We start from the raw sequence: 13,429 nt of genomic DNA on the forward strand, positions 1-13,429 counted from the left end.
TATTGTACTGGAGAGTATATGGCTGCATAAATTATATCACTCATTCTCACAATTCTGTAAGGTAGGTATACAGATGAAGTTGGGAGAGACAGAGAGAATGACCTTCTAAAGCATTTTTATGAATTCACAGCTGAGGCATATTTAAAACCTAGTGATTCTCGCTCACTCTCTTTGCCATTACACTATGACATAAGACAGGGTCTCCAACCCTTTTGAGCCTGTGGGCACCTTTGGAATTCTGACACAAGGTGGTGGTTGCAACCACAAAATGTCAGGGAGTGAGGCTCCACATAATTCTAATAGTGACTCTTCAGTTACTACTTAAGGCAAAAGCGCCGCTTAACACAATGCCTTTTAAAATGAATGTATTGTTTAAAAGTACATTCTTTCTAATAGACAGCTTATCTTCAGTCATGCGGTGAAGATCCTTGTGCTGTGGTAGCTGCCACTGCCAAAGCATTGTTTTTGTTGTTTTAATCTGCACAGACAATCAGATTGCCACTGGCCAATCAGAATCCCTCCTGGACAAAAGCCCCGCCTTGCATTGTCCACTCCCTAAAAATACTTGGCGCTGTCCAGGAAAGGTTTTGGTGGCTGCCATGGTGCTCACGGTTGCCACGTTGGGGACCCCTACCATAAGATTTATGCAGCTAGACATTAAGATTGCCAGATTATATTATTACTGTTTTCACAAAACTAATGAATATTGTTTTACTCTAGGATATCTTCTTGGAGGACATGTATTGCGTTTATTTCATGGCCATGATGAGTGTTTGACCATCCCATCTACAGAACAAAATGATTCACCACACAAGTGAGTTATACTGTATATGTCATACTTCCCAACATTTTATTTCACAAGCTAAATATATAGTGGATGATATAAAGTTAAGGGGTACTTTTCCGGAAGTCACAATGTGGGGTGGGTGGGCACGTAACATGAGGGAGGGAAGGGGACTTTTACTTTTAATTCTATATTATTTTTTGTTATTTCTGTTAACTTGTTTTAATTTTGCTTAAAATCTTTTTTCTTTCTTTTTTCCCTCCTGTAATTTCTTTATCTCAAAAAGTCAATAAAATTTTTAAAAAATAACATTTTATTTCACAATATTACCTGGCTACTGGATCAGTGAAAATTTGAACTCAGATCCCCCCATATCCTAATCCTTCACTCTAATCACTACAATACACTTAAAAAGGTAAAGGTGCAAGCACCTGGTACAAGCACCCTGTGGAAGCACCCGGTCATTCCTGACCCATGGGGTGACATCACATCCCAACGTTTCCTAGGCAGACTTTGTTTACGGGGTGGTTTGCCAGTGCCTTCCCCAGTCATCTTCCCTTTACCCCCAGCAAGCTGGGTACTCGTTTTACCGACCTCGGAAGGATGGAAGGCTGAGTCAACCTTGAGTCGGCTACCTGAAACCGACTTCCGTCGGGATCGAACGCAGGTCGTGAGCAGAGCTTTGACTTCAGTACTTCAGCTTACCACTCTGCGCCACGGGGCTCAAACAATACACTTACTCCACAATTAATGCAGGTGATCAAATTGGGACAGTGTGCACCTAAGAAGCATGGAATTGCTGAAGACCCCTTTCCACTTGACCCAGGGACACCACCAGAGAAAATGCAATGCATACTTTGGTGTTCCAAGAAATACATAGCTACCTGTTGAGAGGTCCAGTAGGTTTGGTAGAAAAAATGAGGAGAGTGACAGAAAGTATGAAAAAGAAAAGGGCCAAAGTTAAAAGCCAGATTAACTGTTACTACTGTTACTAAGAAGAAGTGAGAGGCTGCTTCTAAAGAAAAGAAAAGAGAAGGAAAGAAAGTAAAAGGAATTTTTGTAGCTAAGCCATGTTTGTTGAAAGAGAAAAGTGTGTTCTGGTCTGTAGTTTTATACCTATTTCATCGATCAAAGGCATCCCACACTGTTCTTTTGAGACGTGACAAACTTTTCTACTTATCCAATTATCAGCATTTCATATTACTTTCTTTTGCGGATTCAACATGATTGATATTGTACCAAAAAAACTTCCTTTGTTGTCCATCATGTTGTCATCAAAGAACTTTCTTAATTTTCCATTCCATCTTCATTATTTGCAGAGGTGTGTGAAAAACCATTTGGTTCATTATACAATCAAGTCAGCTGTGCTTCAACATTACTATATTTTTGTCATCAGTTGTACAGTATGCCACCTCGGTCTTCTAGTCCAGGGCTTCCTAAACTTTTCCCACTTGCGACCCTTTTTCACCCGAGAAATTTTTATGTGACCCTGGGTATATAGGTATATAAAACAGGTATACAAATCAAACATTTACTAATAATAAATCATAAAGAAATTTATTTTAAAACAATTCTTTGGTATACATATAATTTTGCCATTTACTGTTGCCAAATTTTTCACGACCCCCACATTCAGTTACTCGACCCCATATAGTGTCGCGACCCACAGTTTAAGAAGCTTTGTTCTAGTCAAACAATCTGTTTATTGCCTTCACGGTATCTATAATCTCCTGAGATCACTTGGTAAGACTGCTTCCACTTGATAAAGGTGATTTTCTCCATCATAGCCATACTGTAACAGGCCATACTCAGGGTACTTCAAAATAATCAAACTGGACTTCTTCAGGGGTCAGAGACCAGGTCTGGGGACAGATTAATAATTAGAATATTCTTCATATCTATAGTACATAATATAAGTAGTAGTGGTGGTATAAAAACATACACATCTTTTAATAGAAATCAAATTATGAATAGAGAACAAAATATTATATATTTAATGGCAGAAATCCCTTCCTAAACCTTGAAAGACAAGAATTTAAATGTAAGAGTTGCTACCTTGCTTAAGATAACAGAAATAATTATGACTGTAAGATTTGTCTGCTGCATGTTGGTATCTAGCAGTGAAACACTCTTTGTTACATTTTGTAGTTAAATACTTTGGGTTTTTTATTGGAGGGAGGGGAGTACATTGTTTGCTAGAAGATTAGCTCTCTAGTAACAGCTTTTGGTGTTTTTAGAAGAATAATCTATTTGAGCTGTATTCTAATGGCGCTTTTCTGGAATATTTTTGACAAGTCAGAAAAGAAGTTAATTGCTTTAGCTTTTTCATTGTTAGATTTGGTAGAATAATTTCAGCATTTCCAGCCAGAACAAGAAAGTTGTATGATACATATCATTACAGAGGACTATAGAACAATGAACAGAAGCTTAAACATTGGCTAGGACATATAATCATTATAATTGTCAAAAGGAACATTGATGATGATATTCACAGTGCTCAGCAGAATACAAAAGAAATGAAAAAGTATACATTGTGCCAGTTTTTCTCAAGCGTATCTTCTTTCGATTATACTACAACAAAAAGTTACAAATGGTTGAAGAGTTAATCCGGTAATTTAAGCCAAATGCTGTGACACAGAAATAAAAGAACGAGGACACAAACCTTTAATATTTTTAGTTCTATAATGCAGGGTATTATATATAACTTTGCTGAGACTGTGGGCACTTTTGAAATTTTGAGAATAGGTAATGGGCACCACAGCAAAATGGCTGCCATGGGAGTTGGAACCAATCACAGGCAATATGCTAGTATCTATGGAGGTTGGGCCTGAGACTATGCCAAAACATGCATGAGGTCAGGTATGATGTCAGAGAGGTAGATCAAACCATTCTCCAATCGTTTTCCTCTGGCCTAAAACAACTTCTTCCAATTTAAGTGGTTTTTCATCCAATGGAGGAAGTATTCTTAGACTGGAAGAAGTCTTAAACCTGTGCCAAAAGTGGGGCATAAATATTTGAATAAATAAATAGGCTTGGCTCAGTAGGATACAAGTAGGATCCACCCCAGAATCCATAAGACTGTTCAGGGCAAAATCAAGCACAGGTCTGAAACAGGCAGAGATGGGTGCTGAAGTGGACATTTTGGTGTAGAGGACATTGGGCCAGCAGCTCTCCCTGAAGCCAGGCAAATGGGATGGCACACAGAATAAACTTCTGGAACTGTTGACTCTATGTCCTAGGACTGAGTCCCCATAGCACATGACACCATTCCCTTTCTCAAGTCATTTCCTAGGGCCTACCTGTCCTGGTTTATCAGGCCAGGCTTTATAAAAGACTTGACATTTTGGGAGATACTTACATGGTTCTCATGGCTTCGCCGTCTTCCAGTCTAAGTAATATAGGATACCCCTTTAAATCCATAAGCCAAGCACCTTGTATCCTATCTATTCTTCCTTCATTGGCCAGTGCCAATTAATACATAGGATACAAAGAATACATAGGATAAAAGGTGCTTGGCTTATGGATGTTTAATGGTTGGTGATTTGTCCTGTCTGGTTGAAAACAGCGTAACTTGAATCAAGAGCCAGCGTGGTGGTGTGGTTAAGAGCAGCGGTTTTGAGCGGTGGAGTCTGGAGAACCGGGTTTGATTCCCCACTCTTCCACATGAGCGGCGGAGGCTAATCTGGTGAACTGGATTTGTTTCTCCACTGTTACACATGAAGCCAGCTGGGTGACCTTGGGTCAGTCACATTATCTCAGCCCCACCTACTTCATAGGGTGTCTGTTGTGTTTGTAGGCACTGCAACCAAGTGTATTCTTTTGCTAGATAGTGGATTATCACCATGTATGAGCCTTAGTCTAGAGCGGTGGGCATGTTAGCCTGTTGACACAAAAAATAAACATGAGCAGTATTGCTTCTTAAAGTATGATCTGACCATGAAGATCCAAAATTTCATCACAACCTGTTTAGATTGCTGTAAATAGGATTGTTTGTAAAATCTGATTTTCTAAATATAAATCTTTCTGCAGGCGGCCATTTTATGAAGCAGGAGGAGCTACTGCATGTGCAAGGTCATTGTGGAGAATAGAACCTCTTCGCATAAGGTATTTTGATTTTCTGCCTGTTATATGATATTTAAATGAGTTTGAGTATAATGTCTCGTCTTGATTCTGTAAATAGTAAATTAAAACAAGGTTTTGTGTCTGTGTGTGTGTTTGGCATGTTCATATTAATCAGAACCAGCTCTACCATGAGACAAACGGAGGTGTTTTTGAGGGTATTTTTGAATTGGTTCCCCACCTGTCAAGACACCTGTAGCCTCTACCACCTCTGTCCAGGAGCTACTGGCTTTCTTCCTTGTGCACTCTTCCCCCATGCCTTATAGGAACTTCCCAAACTCTCATGAGATTTCCTTCTTTTTGTGAGAGTTTAATATCATTTTGATTGTCTAGACAATCAATAATCAACAAGATTGACAAGGCAACCAAATTGACAAGGGGGCTACCCTTGAAGACTATCCATATGCTGCATCCAGAATGCTGACTGGAGTGAGCCATAGGGACCATATCACTTCAGTCTTGGTCCACCTACAATGGCTTCCAATGCACTTCCGGGCTCAAGTAAGGTGCCTTTTAAGCCCAGTACATCATGGGATCAATGTACCTTAAGGGACTCCCTTCTCCCATATGAACCCATCTGCTCACTGTAGGTATCCTTGGAGGCCCTGCTTCAGTTGCCCCCACTATCGGAGACTATACAGGTCTGTCTCCCTCTATCTGTTTGTCTCCCTCTATCGATTTCTTTTGCCAGCAGGTGAAGTCTTTTTGTTTCATCTGGAATATTCCCCATGATGGTTATTGGCCCTCCTTCTAGTGTTGTTTGTTTATATGTTTTTAATCAATTTTTTAATAATTTTAACTGTATTTTTAATTGTTTAAATATTTTAATATTTTTGTTTGTTGTCTTGTTGATTGGGGGAAAAGGTGGCATGCAAATACAATAAATAAATAAGCTGAACTCTTTGTCAAGAAGAATCTCGCAGGAATCTGGGATGCTCTGTAGGACATGAGTGGCTTGCTGGGCTGGTTTTTGAAGAGTGAGAAGGCAAGAAATGTTTGCTGTTCTGGTAGTGGTAGAGGCAGACAGAGTTTCAGTGGTAAAATATCTTGAGCTGACAGTGTTAGTAATAAATGAAAATAGTAATAGAAAAAGGCTAAAAAGATAGAAATAGTGAGTAGTAGGGTATTTAGATTTCTGAGCAATTTGAGATCTTTTATTTCAGTGACAGTTATGAGTGGATTTAAGTCTTTCTCGTGGAAATTAATTTGGCCTAAAAGGCAGGGCTAGCACTAGATTTTGGTAAGACCTAGCAAAATGCACTTCAGTGGTTTTCTTACCAAGCAAACCATCCCCTTATGTGCATGCCCATGAGCTGTCCTTGAAAACAGTGCAACTGTTTTGTGATCTAAGTCATGTCAGTGCGAGCAAGGCTAACCAAAGGGCAAGAAAGCTTTGCTGTTTTCCTTTTAGTATTCCTCCCAGAAGGATGTGGTAGACTTCTCCAGGTTTCTTTGATGTTGCACAGAAATGTGGCTCAATCTCCCATATTCTGTTTGGAGAGGCTATGGGACTAGGGCTGCCAATCCTCTGGCAGGGGTGGGGTAGAGATCTCCACTGCTACTTCTCATTTGGCAGTCACAGAAGAATTTATTTAAAAATCAATGCTGGGCCAATGACATGACATCACTTCCAGAGAAGTGATGTCTGTCCTCTCTATGACTCTCCAGAAACTCAATGGTTTTACCATCAAGTTCCCAGCAAATCCTAGAGAGGCACAACATCAGTTCCAGGTTTTCTTAGAAGTGACATCATGCTGTCACTAATGGATGCCCCCATATCCCCACCTTCCCCCCTTTTCCTGTTGGTTGCGAACGATATATGAGATAGGCAGAGGAATATAGCTCTCTCATGTGAGAGCCATGGTCCACTGTGTGCCTTCCTAAGCAGGAAATGGGAGGACATCCCATAAGCCTCTATGACGGTCTACTATTTTTGATGGTAGCACGTGGCCTGTGGGTCTTGTGTGATGTGTCCTCTGCAGGGCCATGGGATTCACCAGATGGCTTAATGTGCCAATCGTTGATTGTGTTCTTAATTAAATGGTTTCGATTTTCCCTGTGTAGAGCATGAATGTAATATTTTCTGTCATTTTCTTTTAGCTGGAGTGGGAGTAACATTCGCTGGGGACAGCCTTTTCGCCTTCGACATATTACAACAGGGCAATTTTTAGCCCTGACAGAAGAACAGGGGCTTGTGTTGTTAGACAGAGAAAAGGCTGACACAAAATCAACTTCTTTTTGTTTTAGAGCATCAAAGGTAACACAATAAATTCTAGAAGGTTAGCCATACAAAATGTTAAAAATGAATATTGTAGCTTCTCAAATGTATTTTGGCATGTAATTTCTTTTATGCGTCAGATTTGAAAAAAGATACTGGGTATATATAAATTCCACTGCACAAATACTTAAAAAGAAAGAAAGAAATGTCTTTGGTCAAAATTCTCTGGGAACTTTTCTTCTCTGAAAGATGCTTAATGCTTAATGATTAATGTTATGGCTTATCTGGACATAACAGTTCTTTAAGTGCAGATCTGCCCCAGATACTTTCCCTCCACTGTCTTGATAATTATTTTAATGCCCATTGAATAGTGCCCATTGCTTTTATAAAAAAGTATAAGTACAATTCTAATTAACAGCTTAATTTCAATGTATGTTTACCCAGAAGTATCATATCATATCATGACATGTGACCCCCATCTGTAGATACCTAAATCCACAGATCGGTACCACACCAATGCTAAACAGATTTCCCAGCAAACTTGAGGCACTTCCCACATTTGCAGAAATCTGAAGTAAAAAAAAATACATTGGGTGTCTAAATCCCATCCCACCCCACCCCAATTTTTTTAAAAAAGCATTGTCTGCACATGTGTGGCGGCAGATGTCGGAAGTGGCTCTGTGCCCGGCCATGGTGGCAGTTGACACTGGGGGAGGCTTTTGGAGTGTGAGGCATTTGGGACCTGGCCACCATGGCAGAGCACTCTGGAAGCCTCTCCAGGCACAGCTGCCATGGCAGAGAACACTGCTGGGCTTAAGGTAGGTAGTGGAGCCTGGAGCCATTGATATAGGGGAGAGATTAGATCTCCTCCTCATCGTGTGGCTTCCCACTTGTATATCCTAATAGCAAAATGTAGCCCCATCTGCTGATACTTAAATCTGAGGATCGGGGCCACACTGAGAGATGTCAGATTTTTCAGCAAACTTGGGGGGCTCCCCAGGTTTACAGAAAAATCTGAAAACTGGTAAAAGATGGAGAGGGCGTTAAATCCATCAGGCAATACTCCTACACCTCTATTGTGGCCAGGCCATTGATGCAGTGAAGCTAGGTTTGGGTAGGCAGGGTGGGGGAGCCACCAAAGCCATCATGAAGCTGGGGTTGGGTGGACTGGAGGGGACTTGCTGCAACTACTGTTGAGGTGGTGGAAATAGGGGGGAGCTGCCAGCATGGTGAAGTTGGGGTTGGGCAGTATTGGGGGAGCTACTTCCATCATCAGTGCCATTGAGGCAGCAAAGCTGGGGTTGGGTGGGCCAGGGGCACTGCCAACACCATGGCGAAGCTGGGGTTGTGCAGACTGGATGGGAATCACCCCTGTGATTTCCACTGGTCCTCACTTGTTTTTCTCCAATAACACTGAAACTGCCTTTTGCCTCTTTTTTGGTGATATCTGTTTGTAGATTATTTTTTATTTCCAAGTTTGTGATAAAAGGCTGCTGGTATTGAGTTAATATTGTTTTCTCTTTTAAATTCTATGGGACAAAGGAAAAATTGGATTCTGCTCATAAGCGTGATATTGATGGCATGGGAGTTCCTGAAATAAAGTATGGTGATTCCATTTGTTTTGTGCAGCATGTAGCCAGCACTCTGTGGCTGACTTATAAATCACAGGATGCTAAAACAGTGCGTTTGGGACCGCTGAAAAGGAAGGTAAACAAAATAAAGATTGTCTTGTTTCTAAGGCAAATTCGTCCAGATTGGAGATACAAACAAATGTATTACCACAAGAGTGCCACAAAGACATAGGTTTGAGAGAGCATTGCCTTTCAAGATGAATTGAATGTGTTCACTGTCTTTATTTTATATTTCAATACAGTGCAATGTAGCTAAAATTGATTTTGAAGAAATAAATGGTAATAGGTAACAGCCCAAGGCTTGCAGTTATGTGCTCTCACATACTCTTGACTATATGAGGATGGATATGTGGCATCTGGAGCGCAATCGCTCTGACCCCTCCCACCTTAGCTTTCTTCAAATTGCTGCCCATTGACAGGATACCTCCACTTGTCCTTCTGGCATGTGTCATAACCCAGGTGTTGGGATTATTAGACTCAATCCATGAAAACTTTCACGAAACTCCAGATATGAGTAGACAGCAAGCCTATTGGCCATTCTACTGAATTTCTAGCTGAGAGATGCAGGTGGCTTTGCACTGTGCCACTACAACGTAGTGCAGAGATATGTGAACTGTGCAAGTTTAAAGCACTGCTGCTCCAAGGGGCTAGACTGAACATTTGGGCAATTCAAGCTACTTGGTCCATGTTGTACCTGTATTTATGCAGTCTTGGAACCTTACCCTGACCGTTATACTACAGCAGTGACAAAATCAGCTCCTTCCATTTTAAAACAAGCAGTTGCATTTGTGCCATTGTATATCATACAAGTTTCATTTCATGAGCAATACCTGCTTCCTCTCTCTTACTATTGCTTTTTTAAACTGTACATTTAGATCTACTACTACTTCTTTTCTTGGCTGCGCTATTAAAATACCAAGTAAGATATTAGGAATAAGACCTTTTTCATTCTGAGAGACAACCCAATTACTAAAAGCAATGGAGCTAGAGAAGGATTTTGTTTTAAATGTGCTCTATATTTGGAAGATGTTGACTGTATGTCTTAAGTAAATCTTGTAATGAAAAAGGATATGGATTAGATCTAAGATTTTACCTCTATCGGTTCTTCATCTCTTACAGTTTCCTGAAGAAGCCATTCTAACTTATTATGAGGTGTTTAGTTTGAATATTATCTGATCTGAATAAAATAACAAAGCCCAAATAAATTGCATTGTCCAGATGTTTGAAATTTAGGATCAGATCATTTCCAGCAATAAAACAAATCTTATTACTTTGGTGTAGTGCTTAGTATTTGAAAGCATGAATGACACATTATTTCTAGAGCATTGTTGTGGGTATTGTTTGTAGGTTATATTGCACCAAGAAGGACATATGGATGATGGTCTCACATTACAAAGATGTCAACATGAAGAATCCCAGGCTGCTCGAATCATTCGCAATACCACAAGATTATTTAGTCAGTTTATAAGGTATGGCATATTACCCAGTCTCAGGTTTTTAAAAATTCCATTTAAGTAAAAAGAACGTTTACAGTCTGGTCCTAACCATATTTACTGCTGGAAGTAGGTTCCATTGGTTTACAATTGCAGCCTTACTTGTATTATTTTGAAGTCTTCTGTTTAATGCTTTTTACAGCGTTCCGGTTAAAAGAAAGTTTTAACACTAAGTCTATGCACAGTTTCTACAATAAATCATCTCTAAAAATCAAACCCTCCCCCTGTTCATTGAAGTTAATGGTGTGTTAACATTCCATATCCCAGTCTTGGTAGTACCAGTCTGTAGCAAATACCCTTGAAATGAATGCTTTGTACTTTAGAAAAGCAAATTTGTTCATCAAAAGGAGCCTTCAGCATTTTGCCAAATTCAAAACTTTAAGTCCTTCCATCAAGTTAAGTATATTGAGGGATCATTCTCATGACTGTTCCTTTTATAGTGTGTGCTGCATATGTTAACTTCTACCATAGGTGCTTGTCAGAGGTGATCATGGCAAAGCTGGTTCCATGTCCAAAACTCTGCACACCTTAGCACTTCAAAGCCCCAGCCCAATCTATGGTGGTGGTAATGATGGGGGAAGGCTACAGGTACCCATATTTTTCCCCACTGGGAAGAAAAGCACCCCTTAAATATAAGGATGATGATTACATCACTTTCAAGTAGAGTCTTGATGTTCCAACAATCATGATCCTTATGTTATATTTAATATTGTCCATGGATTTGCTTCATTATTTTCCTATCCTTATCTATTGACCAATTTTGTGGCCATCAATCTTCCATCCTTACCTGTTTCCAGTTTTCTTGCTTCCTTGAATAACTGCGCTCATTTTCACAGAACTCCTTCCACAAAATGTAGATATTGCCATTTCTCTTCAGATGCTTCCCTGGAACCCACATCGTCTCTGAACAATTATTTAATCCTATCTTCAAAATAGTCTAAACAAGTATAGCTCTGTTTGATCACTGAGGTAAGGTGAAGGCAAGTGATAATTAACCCACATGGAGACAGATTACATTATTGAATAAAGTTTATGTATGAAGATAGTTTACAGAGACTGATGTCAATGTATCTGGTGAGTCTTCCAGAAACCTCTTTTAGTGGCCCAATAGACTTGGGGAGGGGGAGGGGGCTCTGAAGATACCCTTGGCTGTTATGGTGCCAGCAGAAATAGGTTGAATAGACAATTCTGTGGGACCCATGCCTTATTACATTAGATGAGTAGAACATCTGTCCTCCTGACTAATTCCCCCCTCTTTAGCAACAGATTTTAAACAATCATATTTGCAAGAAAAGGTTCACCAAGGTAGTTCTGCAGTTTCTAGACATCGTCTGAAACTAGCTCATCCTTGTTATCATAGATTTGGTCATTATCAGTTAATTTGGTGGCTAATCTGCTATTGCAGATAGCATCTCATTATTTTAGGCAATTATTTGCAGCAGCATGAGAAAGAATGGATTTCTTTCCTTAAGTGGCTTTGCTTTGACATGGCTGAGGCCAGGTCTTCACTCCTGCAACAGATCAACAATAGAGCTAACAGCTCACCTTCATTTGATGTTACTCTCCCCTTCCCTGTGTTCTGGTTATGCTGGAAAGTACTCTGCCCATTGATGCTGCTGAATTAGAGTTTTTCATAAACTCCACTGTTCATATACTCAAGTATGGATTTTTTTGAGAGAGAGGTGCTTTAGAGAGAGTGAACTGTCCTTTCTCCCTTCAGGCAGACTCCATTTGAGGAATCATCATTCCGTTGGATTGATACTAGTCATTCTTCCCCCACCTTATTTGTATTCTGAAGTTAATAGTTTTCATGGTGACTTTTAGCTGGACTGTGTAGAGACTCCCTCTGATGACTGGGGCTGCCCAATCAGATTAATAAAAAGCTCTTAATTCTTCATTTTGTCTGGCTTGAAACTAGGTAATATCAAACATTCCATAGATAACAGGAGTTGTATTTCAGAACTGAAACAGCTTTTTATTCTTTGGTTCTTGGTTCCGGGCTGTGTAACCGTGGTCTTGGTATTTTCTTTCCTGACATTTTGCCAGCAGCTGTGGCAGGCATCTTCAGAGGAGTAACACTGAAGGACAGTTACTCCTCTGAAGATGCCTGCCACAGCTGCTGGCGAAACGTCAGGAAATAAAATACCAAGACCACGGTTACACAGCCCGGATAACCTACAAGAACCAATGAACTCTGACCGTGAAAGCCTTCGACAATATTTTGAAAGCTTTTTATTCTGTTTTGTGTTTTGATCACAAGGATTATTATTACTGATTTTCTTCAGTGACAGTTGTTTTCTTTATCTTTCTATTGATGTTTAGTGGAAATAACAGAACTTCAGCTCCCATCCCTCTGCCTATTGGAGAGGTACTGCAGACTCTGCAAGACCTGATCACATATTTTCTGCCTCCAGAAGAAGAGCTAGAACATGAAGATAAACAGAACAAACTTCGTTCTCTCAAGAATAGACAAAATCTATTCAAAGAAGAGGTTAGGAGGGACAATGGTTTTATTTGTATATGACAAATGGATTTGACTATCACCGGCAGCAGAACTTTTACCTTACAGAAGTGCTTTTAACATGCAGGAATGCTTTTAATACTCTTCCTAGACTCTTAGGGGTTCATTATAATAAGTCAGGCTCTGCGCAGATGATATTTTCAAGTCATGGAAAGATTGAAAGTGGCTCGTGTACTGTCTTTCCCCTACTCTTATTATTTAGAGGAGTATACAACCAAACCAAGAGACTCTGCATTTATCTGAAAGTAGTACTTTCTAGGTCTTATGTTCCCATGTTAAGGGTAAACAGGCCCAGGCTCTGTATGGCATGAGCCCAAGGAGAGATCAAGTCTCCTGGCCCCTGGCCTCTCCATACCTTGCAAGGTAGTAAGGTTGCCAGCCCCAGGTTGGGAAATACCTGGAGATTTGGGGAGTGGAGCCAGAGGAGGGTGGGGTTTGGAGAGGGGAGGGACTTCAATGCCATAGAGTCCAATTGCCACAGCAGCCATTTTCTCCAGGGGAATTAATCTCTGTCTCCTGGAGATCAGTTGTAATAGTGGGAGATCTCTAGCCACTACCTGGAGGTTCATATATATAAAGAGAAAAAATACCACTATACATCTGAATGTAATGAATTATATAATTTTCCAAAAAGGTGATTTATAATTTTAAATATCAATTTAT

At 40.1% G+C, this 13,429-nt stretch overlaps 1 protein-coding gene across 1 annotated transcript in view; it reads left to right on the forward strand.

Annotated features, from left to right (window-relative positions):
• The window catches only part of RYR3 (ryanodine receptor 3), a 336,967-nt gene that overhangs the window by 93,908 nt on the left and 229,630 nt on the right, over window positions 1-13,429 (forward strand). The window contains exons 8-13 of the mRNA XM_056852142.1: window positions 721-814; window positions 4,814-4,888; window positions 7,004-7,160; window positions 8,664-8,828; window positions 10,100-10,221; window positions 12,568-12,736. Of these exons, the coding sequence (XP_056708120.1) occupies window positions 721-814; window positions 4,814-4,888; window positions 7,004-7,160; window positions 8,664-8,828; window positions 10,100-10,221; window positions 12,568-12,736 (782 nt within the window). The remainder of the gene's footprint in view (window positions 1-720; window positions 815-4,813; window positions 4,889-7,003; window positions 7,161-8,663; window positions 8,829-10,099; window positions 10,222-12,567; window positions 12,737-13,429) is intronic.

This window comes from Euleptes europaea, chromosome 6 (assembly GCF_029931775.1).
Source record: "Euleptes europaea isolate rEulEur1 chromosome 6, rEulEur1.hap1, whole genome shotgun sequence".
Taxonomy (NCBI): Eukaryota; Metazoa; Chordata; class Lepidosauria; order Squamata; family Sphaerodactylidae; genus Euleptes; species Euleptes europaea.